This window comes from Mus caroli, unplaced genomic scaffold (genome assembly GCF_978045245.1).
Source record: "Mus caroli unplaced genomic scaffold, Mus_caroli_1 scaffold_5, whole genome shotgun sequence".
Classification (NCBI taxonomy): Eukaryota; Metazoa; Chordata; class Mammalia; order Rodentia; family Muridae; genus Mus; species Mus caroli.
In genome coordinates this window covers 33,427,564-33,448,137 of record NW_028227260.1, presented here as the reverse complement: position 1 = coordinate 33,448,137, position 20,574 = coordinate 33,427,564, and the positions used below count along the sequence as shown (strand labels likewise).

Here is a 20,574-nt window from a genome sequence, read left to right as displayed (position 1 = left end):
CTTTTACAGGCATTTTAACTAACTCAAGTTCCTGTATCTCCAGTTTTGTCTTATTTGTTTTGCTTTGTTTTTAGACAGGATCTTGCTATGTAGTCCATGCTGGCCTGGAACTCTCTGTACTCCAGACTGCCTTGATGATCTTCCTGCCCTGTCCTCCCAAGTGCTGTGATTACATGCATGCATCACCATACCCCATTCTCTGACCCTATTTTTTAAATGAGAAAATAAATCACTCTATCAGGGTAGGTGTAAATATTAAGTTGACTAAGAGATATTAACCACTAGAGCAGGGTCAGACACACAATCACTTGGTACATGATGATTCTGATGCTCAGCCCTGGAGCCCTTCTTTTCATTTCATTTGCTCTGTGATCTGAAATGGCTTTGCTCTAGGTGTCCGTAGCTTAGTGGTAAGAAGATACCAGAACCAAGAAGGTGGGCAGTACAAGGAATACCATTTAGAGCAATACTTACTAGGCCATTGGTATTATAGCTGATAAAGCATCCTGAATGAGGGTGTGGCTCTGGCAGAAGAGAAATAGAAATATTGCTAAGGATACAGAGGACTAGGAATTGAGAGGACACAGAAAAAGGAGACATAGTGGGGAAAGGAAAAAGGAGGAGGCAGGAAGAAAAGGTTTTAAATGATAGTGAAAGGGTAGAACTAAAAGATATTAAATTGCTCCTGGAACATGAAGGATAAATGAGGGATAATAAAATCAACATCTTTAATGAAGAGAAAAACAAAGTAAGACCTACCTTGTTTCTGGAAACATCCTATAGAAAGGAGCAAGTGCTGGGGTCCTTTGGAGGCTGGTTACCGTGGTGATGCTCTATGTCTTCTATTACCTTGTGAATCTGGCAGCAGATGGTTTCTTTCTGCTTTAGTTTCTATCATCAGGGTATAGCCCTTGGTGAAGTACTAGTGTTTCCATCTCCAACACATTTGTTATGCTGTGAGACCTACTGGCTGTTATCTAGCTACTTTTTGATAAATTGCATGCCTAGGAAGACAATGGAGAAATTACATACTGGGAATCCAGAAGCAGAAGCCTTTGTACCTCTTTTCAGATGAATTGGAAGGCATGTTTAACAAGCCAGAAGCACGTCAAGGATGGGGAGATGGGAGAAAATTTTGTAACACCGTCCTTTGTAAGATAAAGTAAGGTGAGCACTTCCCTAGAAAACTTGGATCAACAAACATTTTGGTTTGTTGAAGACTAAGGGATTTTCATGGAAACAGAATTTTCGATATTATTATAAAACTAAGCAGATACTAATCAAACCAGGATTGTTGGACCTCATATGGGGGGAAAAATCCCTAACTTTCAAGTAGACACAAAGATTAAAGAAGGCTCCAGAGGACGGAAGGAAAAGCCATCCAGAGACTGTCCCACCTGGAGATCCATTCTACATGCAGCCACCAAACCTGGACGCTATTGTTGATGCCAAGAAGAGCTTGCTGACAGGAGATTGATATAGCTCTCTCCTGAGAGGCTTTGCCAGAGCCTGACCAATACAGATGTGGATTCTTGCAGCCAACCATTCGACTGAGCACAGGTACTCCAATGGAGGAGTTAGAGAAAGGACCCAAGGAGCTGAAGGGGTTGGCACCTCCTAAAAACAATATGAACTAACCAGTATCCCCAGAGCTCCCAGAGACTAAACCACTATCCAAAGAGTACACATGGTAGGACTCATGCCTCCAGCCACATATGTAGCAAAGGGTGGCCTTGTCAGACATCCATGGGAGGAGAAGCCCTTGGTCCTGTGAAGGCTCGGTGCCCCAGTGTAGTGGGATGCTAGGGCAGGGAGGTGGGAGTGGATGGGTGGGTGGGGGAGCATCCTCATAGAAGCAGGGGGAGGGGGATGGGATAGGGGGTTCCGGAGGGGAAACCAGGAAAGGGGATAACATTTGAAATCTAAATTAATAAAATAACCAATACAAATTTTCAAACAAAAGAAGGCTCATGAGAACAACAGTTTGGCTGTGGTACACACATGGCCAGTGATTGGGTAGTTCAGTTTCTGCCATCACCCTGTCATCTTCATCTTACTCATTATATGTAAGGTGATTCTCAGAGTTCAAATAGTGAAACCAAATGCAGTGTGAAAACTGAAAATTTCCAGACCCTATTGTGATCTACCTAATCCAAGTTTCGGTGACAGTGCAGCCCAGGCATCTGGACTTTCAAATCTTCCTAATGATAAAGTCCACAACATCTGACAGGAATTTAAATGGGGAGTGCTTTCTAGACTACCGAAACCCAAGGGACACCCAGACAGCAGAGAACTTGATTTCCCCGATACAAAGGGTTTACAAACACCTTGGCCCCAGAGTGGAGGCCTGCTATGCTCTCCATCTGTACTCAGTTCCCCTCCACACTTGCCTGAATGTTGCTTTGTTTTTCATAGGAAGGAGGCTTAAATATCATCTCCACTTTCCTGGCCTCTCACTTATCTTATACTGTCTTTGTTTCATAGCACTAGTTGGAGCTTGTAATCCCACATCCCTGTGTACCAAAGTGCCCTTCCCTACTCGACTTGGACTCCACAGGGTTAAGGCCAGGCCTGTTTGTCTCACTCATGTGCACTTGCAGCATCTAGCACGGGAACCATGACAGAGTTTACAAAGAAGCACTGGAGCTTATCTCAGCCTATAGAATAGTGCTGAAAGGCAGTGTTTCCATGGGGCCAGTCCTAGATGCTCTCTTTGCAAGGTCTCTAGCAAAACCACCACACCCAGATGGGAAGATGGCTACTGGCCCAGTGGGTACTGACATGGGGGGGAGGGGAGAAGGAAAAGAATGAAACTCGCAGGACTGTTCTCTTCTCATGACACTAATCCCATCGTGAGGACCCCACACTCATCATCTCAGTGAACGTCATTAACCCCCAAAGTCTTCAATTTTAAATGTCACCATGCTAAGTGATGGTAAGCGCTTCAGCGAATGACTTTTATGTCCACAAAACCATTAATGGGTCTGGGAAGATTGTTCAGTGAGTTACAGTGCTTACATCACAAGCATGAGAATCTGACTTCAGGTCCACAGCACCTCCATAAAAAGTGTGGCATAGCTGCACCTTTCTGTAAGCCCACCGTGGAAAGAAGGGGATATTGTGTTTGATGGGCTGCTGGCATAGCAAATAAAATTTCTGGGTTCAGTGTGAGAACTTGTCTCTAGAGAATAAGACAAAGAGCATTAGAGGACGCTTCTGGCCTCCACATTTGCACCCCACCCCCACATACACAGACAAGCATACGCCACACACATACACATAAAAAGTGTAATAATGGGTTGAAGGGGGATAAAACAAACAAGCAAGAAACAGACCCAAAGAAAAAGTACAGGTAGAAAGCAGCCAGTGCTGGTCCCCTTCTCTATAGATTCCAGGGTTTAAAGGCAATTCTTCTATCGTACCCAGAAGCACAGCAAAGAGTAAAACCAAAGTCTTGGAAAGGAAAAGAGGAGACCCACAGCTCCTGCTGGCCAGGTAAATACCCAAGGACAGGGTATTTACAGTATTCTGCTTGCTCTACCTCTTAGCTTGCCTACTCGGCATTCTTGGCCCCTGAAAGAGAATGCTCAGTTTCTTGTCTGCAGTCTGGTGACAAATAGGAGCACTGGTCCTCATGCAGAATTCCCAAGGCTGCATCCATTCTGAAGGGCTGCCTTAGGCAACTTGCAAGAGAATGTCATGTTCCCTCTGCAGAGACAGCTGAGAATACCTTGAAAGGTGAAGCTCTAAGGATCAAGGGCCTGTGGCCTCAGATGAGCATCCAGCATTTCTGAGTATTCACCAGGGCCCAGCAGTAGAAGCTGCTTTAAACATGTTTTCACCACTCTTTGAGGTAGGAGCTACTGTTGACCCTCTTACAGATGAGGAGGCTTTGGTACAGTGAATGGGTTGTCACCATCACACACTCGGGAACAGGAACTGGACTATGATCCTCATGTTCTATCCATAGAGCTCAAGATCAGAATCCCTTTCTAAAAGTGTATGCTATCTCATATGTAAGGATAGGACTCAGGCAAAGGGAGGCCAGCCGTGGTCCTGGATTCAGTCATCCAGTTAATGCTAGAGCTGTAGTCAGCAATTAAATCCCCCTCTCCTCTTCAGCATCTCTCCATCTAATGACTCCGGTGTCTCTACACTAGTGATAACTTGTCCTTGTGATTCCAGCCACATAGAGTACAACCAATCTAGATGGGCCACTGAGGTCTCCCAAATCTTTGGGCTACATCAACTGTGAGTGCGCTTGACTCTGGGACTGTGAGTCCATGGTGAGAGTACGCCTTTCAGTTTGGACCAAAGTACTGGAGAATAATCTCAGCCCCAATCAGTACCATGGTCAGCACACAGTCATTTTGTGGCTGCCATCTTCCAGAGGTTCCTTTAGCCTTCCTTTCTTGCTTAGGAGACAGCTGCTAGCCCTGCCACCATCTGTCTTCTTATTAGGCTTTCTCTTTGGCTAGCTTTGTGACTGGACCTAGACAGAGCTGGTTACCCCTACCCAGGGCATTTAATGAGAAAGACTTGGTTATACCCAGGCAGCAGAAATGAATAATTCAACAAAGGAAGCCCAGGAATGTTAGTGTTTCAGAGCAGAGTCCCTTGAGAGTAGGAAAAGCGGAGACACACTTCATCTTATGGGGGTGGGGTGACAGAATACTGCTGGACTATTTGATAGAAGGGGTGTGTGTAATATGTGTGTGTGTGTGTGTGTGTGTGTGTGTGTGTGTGTGTGTGTATTGAAAACTTAGATTTGGTCCTTGTGTTTGGGATATTTATAGGTAGAAAGGTGCATTCAACAACCTCCAAGTTCTCATCTGAGAACCTTTGGCCAGACTCAGACTGGTTTGCTAGAGTTTAGAGCAAAGAATGAGGCTAAGGAACTGTCTGTACTAAGCTAACTATCATGTCAAGTTTCCAGTTAATGGCACCTCCCTATCACCAGAGCTGCAGCAGAGGGAAGCTCTAGAGTCTTAAGGAACTCGAGTTTGGTGTCAGGATCTGTCATTTAGTAGTCATACTGAGTTTTACTACCCTTGAGTCTGATTATTTTTATCTGTGGAATAGAACTAATGCTTTCTACTTCTCAGTATTTCTCTAAGTGTTGCATTGGAATGTACATCTGTCCTGACACATAGTAATTGCTCAGTAAATGGAAGATTCAGTATATAGATGCTGTTGCTATTTAAAGTGATCAGTAAATTGCTTTATATACATAATAGACTTAATAATAAAATCTTCACTAAATATTTATCGTATGCCTAGAGTACGAGAGACAGTGGCCAGCCAAATCATTTGCCTTTGCAGAGTCTAATAACTCTCAAGTGTTTGATGGAATAAAGCTAGATCTCACACATGCTTAGAAAGTAATATATGTAAACTATTGAGGTCCTAGAGGTTATGTATGTTTGAAGAGATTGTTGTTTTTCTACACTGTTAGATTCAGGTATTCACTTAGGCTATGAGAATAGTATGTAGATTATGTCAGTCACTGGGGGAGGGGCACAGAGGAAGGAAGATGCATGTTTAAGGAGGAAGCTATATCCGTTTGTAAATGGGGACATCAACTCCTTTAAGAAAATAAAATGAGCAAGTGACCTTTATTACCTGTGAACATGAACAAACTTTCTAGGCTCTTACCCCTGAGGTTTTATTCCTCAACTTACAGCCTTGTTAATGAATCAGGTTTGGGGACGTTAGGAATTAGACCATACCTCTTCAGTATAGGACCAATGGGAGTGACCCAAGCATTAGCTTCATGTCTGATTTATAAGTCAAAGGCCAGGTCATAGTGTGACTCAATGAATCTCTTACCCCATGCCCAGTTTCAGCCCCAATCTCTTGGGCCAGGAGGTTACCTAAGCAATAGCCAGTAAAAATAATCCAGCCTGTGACATCCCCTTAAAGAGGTGGCTCTCAACCTGTGGGTTGATACCCCTTTGAGGGTTTAATGACCTTTTCACAGAGGTGGCATATTAGATATTTGTATTATGATTCATAACAGTAGCAAAATTACCATCATGAAGTAGCGATGAAATAATTCTATGGTTGGGAGTCACCACAACACAAGGAGCTGAGGACCACTGCCTTGAAGACTGTCCACCATGGCACATGCCTATCCATCCATGAAGTTCAGTGCTCTATAATGGTCAAACAGAAGCACATAAGGGCTGTGGGAGTGGTGCCTTTTGGAACGTTGGTGAAGGTCAAAGAAACTAAGTTGTCATGAATATTTCCAGAGGAATGCTTCTTCATTTCTTATTTGTTTTTACTCTATTTCCTCATCTTGTTATGGAAGGAGCAAGTGGCTCTATGTGCTACAAAGAGCTGAGTGGCCACCACACATGGCGCGGCATTTCTCTTAGGCTGTAGAATCTTTCTTTGGAGGTTTAGGGAAGAAAAATGGTCAGGGTTCATCTTCTCACCAAGACTATTGAATTTTGATACAAGTTAGCATTGGAGGCCCTCAGCAGCTTCCCAAGAGAAATCCTTGGAGATGCTGTCGGACAGAAGCCTGCCATTCCTTACCTCAGTCTTCCCTTTGTTCTCTCTGGTGTTTCCCCCTTTCAGTTTTCATATATCCCCAGAACTGGCTTAATTTTAACCAAGTATTGAAATCATCCCAGGAAAGGCAGAGCAGCCAGCCTCTGCTCTTCACTGTCAACTGAGTTGAAGACTGAGGAAGCCTGGAGGCTTACTGGTTGCCATGGTGAAGAGTGGGCCCTGAGAGTATTAAGAAGCTGGAAGCTAGAGCTTTTTTTGTTTGTTGGTTTTGATTAGTTCTGTTTGCTTTATACCCCGACTTCTCCTTCTTTTTCTCCTCCCCTGCCCCCTACCCCTGCAGAGTCTCAAATCACTAAAGCAGGAGATTACTAGGGGCAAAATCAGGTCCCAGGCTACACTAAACCCAGGCTGCCCTGCTGAGGGTAATTGCAGTGCATTTGGCAATGCAGACTCTTGGGAGGGCCAAGTTTGGAATATAAGTTGTTATACCTTTGTGGCATGGTGCAGCATCCTGAGACAGAAAAGGACTCCAGTGCAAAAAGAGAGACAGCTCTGTTCTGGAACTTTTGGCCTGTGTTTTCATAGCCCAAGGGATTTGGGCTTTTGTTTTGTTTTGACAGCTCCAAGCATCTAGTCCAGACAATTTTCCTCAATTAACTCTCTTCTCTCCCACTGCTGACCAGGTAGAACATATTTGTAGAGAAAGTGTGCGTTCTGGAAGAACCATGCACATATTATGTAATAATTATTGTTATCCCTATTATTATTTCATAAATAATTCTCCTCACTTCAATCCGTGTTTCTGAAAAAGGGAGACAGCTGACTCAGGAAGATTTGTGTGGACTGGACTGCAGTGAAAACTGACCTCGCTTCCTTTTTAATTGGTACCCTGGGGCTGAAGGAGGAGCATTGTGAAGGGAAGGAAACCCTGGGCACACAGCAAAGGCAGATCATGGCATATGTAGGAGTTGCAGTGTCTCTGCTCTCTTGCATTCAGTGCTAATTGCATAATGCTACCTGGACTGGATGAGTATGGAAGAGCAAAAATCTCAAGATCCTCATATCCTTCCTCCAGCCATTTTTTTTTCCATCCATAGAATGCATAGGGAACGGGCATTCTTTTTTAACTCTCCAAATGTGGATTCTCAGCTTCCAAGTTCCTTTTTTCATTTGCACCTATTTGTGAATTTGTGACTATATAATCTCAAATCCTTTTCTTGTATCCATGTTTATTTTCCCTAATAGATGGCCTGATTCCTGGAGGCAGGTTTTGCACTATCAAATCTATCAGAATCTCTCTTGAGGGATCTAAATAGCATAGGGAATATGTCTTACCTTACTGCTTACAGTTTGTGAGGCACAGGGAAGGCCTGTGCTGCATATAATGTGTGATATTGGAAAAAATGTGTTTATTACATCGATAAAATAAGGCTAAATGCTTATTACTTGCTAGATGTAAAATAAACACTAGAGATAATGAAGACTTTAACATGAAAGGCAAAAGTGTACAATTTTTTTTAGTAGAAAATGAATGTGAATTTCTTTTCTGTTAAGGTTTAGAGATTTTCCTTAGTGTGGAAGGCACAACCCATTAAGGAGAAGGGAATGAATTTTTTTACTGTAGTCCGTTAAAAGTAAATATCTCTGCTCCACTGAGGAAATAAATAGGCGAGAAAAAGGAAAACGGATAAAGAAAGCAACAAATGTACAAACAACTTAAAAGGGGGAAATCCGAATAAACAGAATAAGCCATTCCCTTTCATAAGCAGGGAGAGATGAATTAAAGTAGCTCCAGGATGTTATTTCAGAAATAGTTAAAAAGAATAATGTAATAAATGTTGGAAGCATAATATGGGAATTAGGGTCCTCATATATCTCTAAGATTTATGCAAAAACATGCAACCATTTTGGAGTGAAACTTGGAAGTTTTGGGGGAATTTGAATTTTTATCTAACCTGTGACATATCCATTCTATTTCTGGTTATACACACTAAGAAATAAATTCAGATTACACTAAGTGGCTTGCATGAAAATGATTTTTATACTGTTATATAAGGTAGATTGGAATCAACCTAAATATCCACAAACAAGAGAAAAGATGAGTAAAATTTAACATGGTGTGCAATGCCATAGTTCAAACAAACACATTAAATCCATACATATCGGTAGAATTGTATAATTCTTATATTACTGAAACACAGTAAGAGATACTCTGAATAATACTACTTATGCAATCTAGATAGACAACAGTATCCCCCAGAAAGTCAGTATAAATAGGAACAATGATTAGGAGGGAAATAAACAAAAATTAAAGAATAACTAAAAATAAAATCAAATGAAATGGGCTATCAATGAACAACCAATAGTAATAGTGTGACTCTACCAGAGTTTTAATAATTGCAATCATGGAAGAAGGCAGGACAGAGAGGAGGAAGGAAGGAAAAGAACAGATAAGATACAGTATAGGAAAATACTCAAAACAGTATCTGGTGCCAAGTGTTTGCTTTCTCCTCCTGCACCTCTGTTCTTCCAGCAGTAAGTAGGAGTGAACAGGGAGTAGGAGAAGCGAGGTCCATGAAGCCAAGCACCTGGTAGCTTAGTATATGTCGTGCTGCCGTAACGGGGAAACTACCACAGACTGGGGGAAAGCCAGAAAACTTGCTCACAGTTTCCAAACTAGGAAGTTGAAGTTCAGGTACAGCTGGGTTCAGTGGTCAGCTCTCAGGTGTCACCTTGCTGTTGCATTCTCCATAAAAGACTATTAGTTCTTCCCATAGAAGAAAGCGGAAGAGCAAGAAATACTGAGTTCACCCCAGCAGTCTTTTTATAGAGCTATTTATCTACTCATGAATGCTACCTCCAAAGGTTTTCTTCTTAGACAATGAAGTTTCTAGCACATGTGTTTGGGGAGGACACATACAGGCTAAAGAACCTGTATATTTGGATATATTCTTGGATTCAGTTCATCTCTCTAGGGGAAGTGTCTCTGTTGAAGAGCCCCTGAAATGAAACACGGTGCTTTAGCTAAAGACCTTTAAGGACCCTCTACATCCTGTATGTGTCTCATTAGAATGTAAGCTCTGGTTTCTCATGTTCCCAATGTCTCTATCTTTGTACTGAGTACAAAGTCAAAAGGCCAGCCTGGTCTACAGAGTGAGTTCCAGGACAGCCAGGGCTACACAGAGAAACCCTTGTCTCAAAAACCAAAAAAAAAAAAAAAAAAAAAAAAAAGAAAAAGTGGCCTAGCCAGTAGGGTGTCTATCTGACAATCCCCTTTCAGTGAGAACAGCATTTTCAGTTGCTCTAGAGAAGGGGGAAACTTTAGCTGCCTTCCTAAAAGAGCCAGTGCTATATCTGCCTGGAGATTTCCCTGGGGTAAATGGGCGTGTGTGTGTGTGTGTGTGTGTGTGTGTGTGTGTGTGTGTGCGAGAGAGAGAGAGAGAGAGAGAGAGAGAGAGAGAGAGAGAGAGAGAGAGAGAGAGAGAGAGCCATGAGCCTCACAGCCAATAAACTTGACATATCTTTAAGGGAACTACCCTCTTTATATGGGGAAAAAAAATGTCCCCAAGCTGAAGAGTCTCAAGGACTAATGCACTTGCCTCAGTCTTTATTGCTGAAACTCCATCAGTTTGGGCAAGTCTGACCCAAAAGTGGTTCTGGGGGGTAGAAGCCCCTAGGCAAAAAAGACAAGTGATGGGATGAACCCTCATTCCAAGGACATAGTTTAAGCAGACCAATCCATGAGCCCCTGATTCCTGACAAAGGAGATAACCAGATAGTAGTGCATAGTTACAGTCTGGCCCTGGTCTGTTTTTATATCTGGGGAATAACACTCTGTTGTGATTCCAAGACAGAACTAAGCCAATTTCCTGCAAATTTGGAAAACAGTATAGACTGGAATGGAGCAGATAAGCATACATGGGGCCATAAAAGGCAAAAGCTTCTAGAAAGAGCAGTTGCTTCTCATTTTTTTCCTTTTATTTCTTCTGAGTCAAGTGCTCTGGCTAGGATTCACACTGAACCTGTGTAAGGACTTGACACCGACCTTGATTTAAGAGAAACGCCCTACTACACGGCAAAGTGGTCACCTGTCTTTCTGCAGGAAGACAGACTTAAGCATCCATCTTTCTGTACATGTGTCTCCTTGCCTTCGTTTTCCTCTCCACCTCCTCCCCCAGCTCCTAAGCTGTAAGGCCCTCAGTCCTCCTGGCTCTACATCTGTTGTCTTTCTGTCTGTCTTTGCCTCCAAGGTCAGACGATTGGGATTTGCTGATTTTTAAAAATTTGTAAATATTTTGTAGGCTGCCTGCCCAGGAACACATGGCACAGGGAGTGCCAGTCCACTTTGGATACTCTTTTGCCCAATGTCCTTGGTAGATTAAGGGAGGGAGGGAAGGGGGCTAGCACCAGATGATAATAAGGGAACTCTGCCAGTGGTGTGTTGCAAAGCTTATGGAACAGCTTTTGTAATCAAGTTCCCCTCTTCCTCCTCCTCGCCTTGTGGATTCCTCCTGGAGGGAAGCACTGGGGATAGGAAAGAGCAGAGTGAAAGAAATGCCCATTGAATTGTGGAGTTGAGTCGCTACAGTGTGTCTAAAATCATGATAGGAACTTTCCATGTGTTTCACTTGGTGCTCACCTTGGCTCTGGGATGTCAACCTTTTCCTGGGTTATAGTTAGGAAATTTGAGCTGCTTGGGCATGTGGTAAGCATCCCCTTCCAGGTCGCACATGAGGCTGGGATTTGAACCCAGAGTTTTCTCACTCCAGGTACATTGCCATTAACCACAGGACATTGTTAGGAGCATTAACATGTTAGGAACATTAACTTACATGCCTAGCCATGCCACAAATATGTGTGGCTAGTAATAGAAAATTCTCCAGGGTCTCAGGTCCTCTGTTATAAAATAAGTAGAAACAGCCTTTGTCCTCCCAAACTTGGGGATTATAGTAAAGCCAGAGTTGCGGGAGCAAAATAAGCACTGGTCCGAGATCTAGCTGCCTGAGTTTCAGTGATGCCATCGCCCTTCACTGTGGTGTTTAATGAATCACTGTAGGTTTCCAGGCCTGGCATAAAGTGAAGAAAGTGGCTTCAAGGGCACCCGCCAGGCCTTTGGCTCTCTGATCATCTCACTTGTTTTGGACAAGCTATCTGATGCTGGAAGGACTTGGTCCAATTCAACTTTTCTTTGGTATGCTCATAATGCTCATAGTTTGGAATGAACAAGAAAAGACTAAACAGGTCCAGCACTTGCTATTGTCCCTAATATTACCCTCTCCTATGCGTCTTGATCTTAGTAATTACCCCTACTCACCTCCTTGTTATTAGTCAGTGCCTTGGCTCAAATATATATATATATATATATATATATATATATATATATATATATATATATATTGGTTTTCTGTTCTTTGTTTTATTGGTCTCTTTACGGGAGAATGACCTGCACATGGACAGGGCCTAAGCCATCTAGAAGAGGTCTCATCCCAGGCTGAAAAGCAGCTCTCAACAAAATCTCTCTCTCTCACACACACACACACACACACACACACACACACCTGGAAAGTGGTGTCTTCCAGGCCATTCCCAGCCAAGTCCAGAAACACAGAAAGAAGCCTTCCAGCTGCCGCATGGTCTGAGGCAGTCCTGGATGGCCCCAAACCGCCACCTCCTTTGGGCCCAGAGCAGGACAAATAAAATTGCAACAGGGACCTGCCCTGTGACATAAAATTACCCATTTTCCACAGCTCCAGAATGAAAGGAGTAGTCATCCCTCCCCCGGCCCCCATCAGTACAGTGCGTCAGCGAGGAGCCATGGGCAACATCATCAGCATCTCGGCCTTCCAGTCTCTGCATGTCGCTATGCTGGGCTTGGACTCGGCCAGCAAGACCACGGTACTCTACCAGCTCAAGTTCAACGAGTTCGTGAACATGGTGCCCACCAACTTCAACAGTGGGAAGATCAAACTGTGCAATGGCACAGACAAGGGCTTCAGCTGCCACTGCTGGGAAATGGGTGGCCAGGAGAAGCTACAGAAACTATAGAAGCTATGGCTGCTGTGGAAGTCCTACAGCCACTGCACAGACAGCATCATTTATGTGGTGCATTCAGTGGACGTGGACTGGCGGGAGGAGGTCAATTTTATATCTTAATGCAATTGCACTAAATAGTATAAGTTGCGTTGGTTGTAGTGGCATATGCCAGTACGATTTGCTAGTAAATATAAATTGGACTAAATAAATAAATAAATTGCACCAAATAAAAATGAGTGTCATTGTCTTCATTTGATGTCACCTGATGCTGTTCTTAGAAAGATGGGAAAGACCTAGTCTAAGGCTTGGATTATAAAATAAACACATGACAATCATGCATATCCTAAAATGTTATGATTCCAGGCAAATATTTATATCATGCAACATGATTCTGTGGCATGACTCAGAGATGACTCTGCGTGGCATCTAGAAGGGAACTATCTTATGAGGCAGATAAGAGGCTTCCTAGCTGGTGGCGAAACAAGTGAGTCTCCTGGCACATTGTAGCATCTAATAAAAAATTTGTTTAGAATTAAAAAAAAAAGATTGTCTCTCATCACCTCCTCAAAACCTTTTAGGAGGTAGAACAGCATCATCTTCATTTCTCAGATGAGGAAACTAACCTGCTTAAATGAAACAGTGTGCCTATGAAACTTAGAGATCCGAAAAGATTATCAGCTGTAAAGGTGTAAAAGTGTGTGATATACAGATTCCAAACACAAAATGATGAGCCACAGAAAGAGAAACATGGGAAAGGTTTAATGTTAAGCTGTCTTATTCTTCAAGAACTGGGGATCCCTAACGTGTGAACTTCTACACACAGGAATGAAAGGGTGCAGAGCTGGTGGGGACTGAGCAGGATGAAGAGAGTCAAGAAAGATTAGGACTTCTTCCCCTTATGCCTAGTGAGCCTAACTTAGGGTACAGAGATAGAAATGCACCGGGCTTCCTACAAAGCTATTCTCATAGTGTCCTGAATGAGTCAGTCCTGCTGAGCAGCTAATGGTTTTCTCAGCATCTGTCCTCATAGGAGGTGTTCTCTGAGCCCCAGGAGTTCTGCAGGTCACCCAGCCCCCAACACTCGGGCTTCTTTCAAAAGCAGAGCTGGAGGGCACATCTGCCAAGTTCCTCTGCTAACAAGCAATCTCTCCTCTGGTAGCTCTTCTGCTGGAATAATTGAGCACAGCAGCATATGCATGTGCTAATGTGCATGTGTTTGTATGTGGGGAAAGTGGGGTCAGCCGCTGGGAGCCTGGGGTGAGGTGAGGTTTCTGTCTACTTTCCAGTTACCTTGTGAACCACTTCCTTCTCCAGATATTTGATTATCCTTCCTTCTTTCCTTCCTTCCTCCCTTCGTTCCTTCCTTCCTTCCTTTTTCTTTTCCTGCTCCTTCTCACATTCCTGATAGGGGATTTCCTGTGCCCCTAAAGCCACACTGTTCTAGAACCTTACCAGAGTAAATTCTAGGACTTCCACTGAAATGGAAGGTACCTCCAGGAAATGGGATGGGTTACTGAGCAAAGACCAGTAAGACTAACTCAGAAGGTAGAGGGCACAGAGGGGCATTCTAGCCAGGTGATGTCCATAGTCATTAGGGGTTTAGAGGAAAAATATCTGAGTAAAAACCTGTTTGATGTCCTCCTGGCTATGTAACCTTATACTACTTCAGTTACCTCCGCCTTTAAATTAGGAGATAAGAACAGTATCTTCCTTGTGTAGCTTTTCATGGGTTTAAATAATTTGGGTCTACCTTTTTTGGGTGAGGCTCTGGAGAATTTGTTCCCAACTTCCAAGATCCAGGAGCTTTCATTCGACACATTCCTGCCCAGGTGAAGGGCCATGACAACTCTTAAAGGTTTCTGTATGAGGATCAGAACCTCAGCTGCAACCCAGTGTACTCAGCATTGAAGCTGTGCAGATCTCTAAGAAGTGCGTTCTGGGGCCAGCTCCAATGCTGTCATTGTTTGAGTGACTTCTCTTCACAGCACACATAATAGTCTCGGTTATGGCAGGGTCCGTGAGACTTGCAGGGACAAAATAGGGGGAGGTGGTCATCGTCTGCAGGGACTGAGAAGCTGTCCCTCTCCTTGGTACAAGCAAGCTGTACAACAGCATCTATCAGTGTAGTTCACACAGAGGGAAACCTCCGGATGTTTGCCAGCCAGAAGCTGAGGGGAAGGCAGTAGCCTCGAATCAATGCTAACTCCAGCATAGAGAGAAGAGGAAAAACAGATGAGAGATCCAGGCCAACTCTGAGAAACAGAGAATTAAAAATAGCTGCCGGGCGCTCTCTCTCTCTCTCTCTCTCTCTCTCTCTCTCTCTCTCTCTCTCTCTCTCTGTCTCTCTCTCTGTGTGTGTGTGTGTGTGTGTGACACAAAACAAAACTTTTGCAGGGCTCTAGTTACAGCGCAGTGATACAGCACTTGCCTAGTATTAAGACATCTTAGCTTTGATCCCCAGCACCACAGCAAATGTCAGGCTTCTGCAGATGGCCAGTTACCCATCCACATACTGGCAACACGATGTGGAATCAGTTGGATTTTTCTAACAACATAGGAAGTTGAGCGAGAAGGCTGGTAGGGAGATGGGGAGGACTTGGAGAGGAGAGAACAGAGGATAAGAATCATTTAATAACTTACCTTTTAAATCATAAATAAAAATTCTTAAAAGGAACAAATGTAAACATTTATTCTGCTCTCTTTAGGAATCGGTAGGTGAGTATGAATTCAACCTTTTGTACCGTGTCCACAGGGGCCATGTAGCAACCCTTGATCAGTGGAATCCCTTGCTACCAGAATTGTCTGTGCAGTAACCACACTCCCTCAAGCTCTGTGCCTGCAGTAGTTGTGAGTTCTGTTCTTTGAAGGCTGCTTGGGAATGCCTTTGAGCAACTGCCAATGGCATCATGTTGGCTGACACTTACACTGTCCACAGCTGACTCCTTGGCAGTGTGATAGCATGCAATTGAAGACTGAGAGTGAAAGGGAGAGAGTCTTGGCCTATTCCAACCATAGGAGTCATGTCAGAGGACTGCTAGAAGAGAGACGACATTTACTCCACAGAGCCTTCTAAGGAGATAGGCTTTTTGTTTTGATGAAAGCAGAAGGAGCATTGACTAGTTCCTAAGGATGAGGTAAAGAAAGATACTGCTTAGAAGACATTTACCAGGAGGAAGCTGGGACGGCAGTAATTGGAATAAGAGCATGCCAGGCCAATCACTTTGTTATCAGAATTGGGAAGGAACTACAGAAACTATTTATTTTTGCAAGACCTTAGTACTTAGAATCATTAAGCATCACAGCCACCTTAGTTAGCCACCCCCCCCCCTTGGTACTTTTATTGCTTATTTGGGAATTTCATACCATGCACCCTGATCAGACTCACTTCCTATCCATCTTACATCTACTCCCCCTTGTGACCACTCCCAAGTAAAAGAAGATGAAGAAAAAAACACAAGTCCAATTTGTGTTGTCCATATACTCACTGGAGCATGGTTAAACTCCCAGTGGCCAGCCTGTTAAAAAAAAAAAAAAACTGAGTCCTTCCCCACCTTCATTCCCTCCAGAAGCCATCAATTATGGAGAGCTACACTTCAGCATCCTTATCACAAGTTTTAAGAGTTCTCTTCAGTGACTTACTGTCTAGATTGTTACCTTTTTGGTGTGTGTCTGTGGCAGGGGGATGCAGCCAAGATCCTTTGCCCCACAGTGGGCTGGGCCATTTTATAGCAATTGACAATGAAGACAGTCCCCCACAGCCATGCCCACGAGACAGTATGATCTGGGAAATCTTTTAAGACTACCTTCTCAGGTGTGACTCTAGGCTTTGTCAAGTTGACAGTTAAAAGCAACCAGGACATGTACATACTCTCAATTTCTTTGGGCTAAACAGAATTGAAGCACTTCTGCTCACATTCTGGCCTCTCTTTGCAAGGGACTCCAACCCTTCACTATTCCACAAATGGAATTGTTATTCTCTGAAACTCACTTTGGGAAACTCTTCTCTGTCCAGTGAGGGGCTCTAATAAAATTTATCAGTTCTTTGGGGGAATATTTTCATTCGTTTATAATTGATAAATTCTTTCCTATTCATTATTTGTTTGCAGGGGAAGTGAAGAGGGGTTCATTTTTACATATAATTTATTTTTGATTTATATGCACTGGTGTTTTACCTGTATGCATGACAGTGTAAGGATGTCATATCCCTTGGAACTAGAGTTACAGACAGTTGTGGGCTGCCCTGTGAGTGCTGGGAATTGAACCCAGGTCCATCTGGAAGAGCAGCCAGTGCTATTAACCATTGAGTCATCCTTCCAGCCCCAAGAGGTCTCCCCTTTTTTGAAACAGGATCTCTGCAACTGTACTAGAACTCTCTATGTAGACCAGGCTGGCCTTGAACTCACAGAGATCTACTGTTCTCCGCCTTCCCAGTGTTGGGATTTAAAGGCATGTGTCTGCATATCCAACCAAGGTTCCTTTTTTAAAATGGAGATCACCTTCACAAGATCAAGCCAGCCAAAAATCCTAATATGGATGGGGTAGAGTTTCATGAGGCCCCATGTGTAGCTGAGAAGCTATTGGCAAATGGATGTCCACTGAGGAAGAGTCACCTATCTTCAGAAATCCGAGCCCTGAGGTTACCCATACTCCAGTAGATGATTCCACACTCATCCATTCGGACAGTACTACATGAATTCAGTAGGGATTATTTTTTTGTAAAGTGCCTGAACTTGGTAGGGAAAAGTGGTAGAATAGATAGAAGAGGAATTAGAAGGGGTAGAACTGGGGATTGCTGGATCAAACACATATGCATTATGAATAATAAAATATTAAATAAATAATACAAACTACATAGTGTAAGCTGCTGGAGAAGGGCAGTGAAGAGGTGTGTCTTTGTTGAGATTGGAGCTTTGCACTGGAAGGAACAGAAACCAAACTGATAGCTGTATGGAGTGGCTATGAGATAAACAATAGAGTAGTTGTCCAGATGAACAAAGTCAGCCCTCCTCTCTAAACTATGACTGCAATATGGAGAGTGAGATCTTTTAAACATAGGGCATCCTACCTATCCCATGCTTCTCCTATGTCTGCAGTGCTCTCTGATTGTTTAATAAAAGAGCCATGCCAAGGAACTGTATTCGTCTATGGTCTTGTGAAGAAAGGATCCTCTATTCTTATAGCCTCCCCATGTGATATCTACCTAGCACAAACCCTGGCCCTACAACCATAATGCCTTCATAGGAAGGCCCTGACTATGGTCTTAGGGAATCGCCAATAGCACTGTCTCACCTGAGAAGGATCCCTTGTATCTGAACTAGCTTGTTCCCTATTGACTCCCTCTCAAGACTCCAGACCGTAGACTCTCTCGTAACACCTTTGCATCACAGTGGGTGGAGGCAGCTTCAGTTCTACTCTGATGTAACCCATTACCTGCTAACCAAGCCAATCTAAACTAAAGAAGGGCCAAAATAAGCTATTTCGAAATAAATGCAGCTCCAGGCACCACCACCACCACCACCCCCCACCCCACACACACACTTTCCTAATCCACATTTCAGATTGCTGCCCCTAAGGCTCTGCTGAATCAACTTTTGTTTTTCCTCCACATGTTCTTTTCTAGCCATGGAAGATTTTGTGCACAGTCATTATCCTAGGTCAATGAATCTTGACACTTACTAAAGTAGGAAGCCCATGGCTGGGGTGGAAGGTCATGCCTACATAAACCCACACATCCATCTTCCCTCTCACCAAGAGAGCTTCCTTCAGCATGCCAACACTTAGTCCCAGTTGTAAAGGAGAGAAGAGAAAGTTTTGCCCATTGGGGGGAGTCTAAAATAAGCTCCTTAGAGCAGAAGCCATGTTTTTCGCTTCTTCCTAACCTGTACTTCTTGTGTCTATTCCAATGTAGACAGGAGGCTGACAGCAGTGAGGCTTCACTCCATCCTTGCTGCAAGCCTAGCTGTAATTCTCCTCCATCAGCACTTAATAGACGTTCTGCAGTGGTAGCTCTGGCCCCTCCCTTCAGTCTCCCTGGAAAGTCCTGTGCTGAGCTAGCAGCTGCCTCACTATGGCCTGCAGAGCTCCATAACCTCTATCAGCACCCACCTTGAAGAGGCCTGGAAAAAAAAAAGAGCTTCTCCTGTTTTTATACTGTGCAGATATGGTCACATTTTATAAGCCAGGTAAAACCCCAGAAGAAATCAGGCAGCACACAAGTATGCTTAATCAGAATTCATAACACATGTACACATGAATGTGGGTATCCACATGTTCCCCTTTTATACATTTGTGATTAGCATTCAAAAATAGGTTTCATTTTGACATCTCCCTAATAAATATCATTATGTTTTATCCTTATCTACCTGCCTTCCCCCACTGCTGATCTTCCACTCACAAGACCCTGCCCTTATACTTTAATGTCACATATATTCCATTACCCTCTCTTGCTTTTCCTCTTCCTACATTTAGTTTTTTTTAATCCTTTTATAGTTCCCTTTCAATTTATATGTCCTGAATGAATATATATATATATATATATATATATATATATATATATATATATTTGGAAGGGGTGGAGGAAGGTACTTTTTTTGTTTGTTTTTTTTGAGACAGGGTTTCTCTGTGTAGCCCTGGCTGTCCTGGCACTCACTTTGTAGACCAGGCTGGCCTGGAACTCAGAAATCCGCCTGCCTCTGCCTCCCAAGTGCTGGGATTAAAGGCGTGTGCCACCACCGCCCAGCAGGAAGGTACTTTAAAAATAGACTATACCAGTATCATGTATTTAAACCTTAATTCTGCATATGAAGAAAATATACAACATTTGTGCTTTTATACCTTATTTCATGTTCTATGTTCTCCAGTACCCTACACTTTCCTTTTATTGTTTTCTTCACTACTGAATAAAGTCACATTGTGTATATGTACCACATTTTCTGCAGATGAATACCTAGACTGGTTGCGTAACTGGGATGTACAAACAGACACAATTTAATGATCCACTACTGTGATCAAGGCTAATTTGAGCATTTAAAATTGCTGAGGATAGACTTTTAAAATATTTTTTATTATTTAATTTAAAAATGTGGGGGGGGGTGCATATGGGAACAGTGCAGGTGTCTACAGAAGACAGAATAGTGTGTCAAATCACCTAGAGTAGGAGTAACTAGGAAGTTGTGAGCCACCTGATATGAGTCCTGGGACCTGAACTTGAGTCCTCTGGAAAAACAGAGTGTACACTTATCTACCAAACCACCTTTCCAGGCCTTGGCAAGGCCAATCGTAGAGTGTTTAATATGAGCTTAAGATGTAACTTGTCAGAAAATAGAAATTTTTTGAGGAACTGCCAGAAACATAATAGAATTCCCTAATAATAATAGAATGTACCCTTTTAAGGGCAGTGTAGACTAGTGCAAAGAGCCAACCCTAGATTCTTGGGTTTCTTAGTTTCTTTGATGAATAATTGGAAGAAGTTATTTAAATTTGGGGTCTTATGTTTATTATCTGTAAAATGGGAGCAATAAGAGTGCAGTAATATACATGTTATTCATTGCAACAAGGGAGAATTAGTTTATATATATTAGGTAAGATGGTGTTAGGGCTGCCATATGGGATTTGTCTTAATGTAATTTTGAGGAGGGCCTATGGAAAGAGGGCTTTACTCAATGTTGGATGCTTTCAAGGAAGCAGGGTCTCAAAGCATGTGATATGTGCATGAGTGTGCTCTGCCCACACAGGTGTGTATGGAGACCAATGACTGAGGTCAAGATACCTTCTACAGTTGCTTTGACACCTTCATCTTTGGGACAGGCTCTCTCACTGAACCTGCAGCTGACTGTATTGGCTAGGATGGTTCATCAGTAAGCCTTGGGGATCCTTCTGTCTGTTTTCTAGTGCTGGGTTACATCAATGTGTTACCACATCAGGCTTTTCCTTGGATGCTGAGGATCCAAACAGATCTTCATGTTTGTCCAGACAGTACTTTATCTACTGAGCCAATTCCCCAGACCTACACTTTTGAAACAG

At 43.1% G+C, this 20,574-nt stretch overlaps 1 protein-coding gene across 1 annotated transcript in view; it reads left to right on the top strand.

Annotated features, from left to right (window-relative positions):
- Window positions 1–12,752, top strand: part of LOC115030101 (ADP-ribosylation factor-like protein 4C) — a 57,655-nt gene extending 44,903 nt beyond the window's left edge. Inside the window, exons 8-9 of the mRNA XM_085838012.1 lie at window positions 1,072–1,560; window positions 12,267–12,752. Coding sequence (XP_085694138.1) covers window positions 1,523–1,560; window positions 12,267–12,564 — 336 coding nt within the window. The 5' untranslated portion in view covers window positions 1,072–1,522 and the 3' untranslated portion in view covers window positions 12,565–12,752. The remainder of the gene's footprint in view (window positions 1–1,071; window positions 1,561–12,266) is intronic.
- The last annotated feature ends 7,822 nt before the right edge of the window (window positions 12,753–20,574 follow it).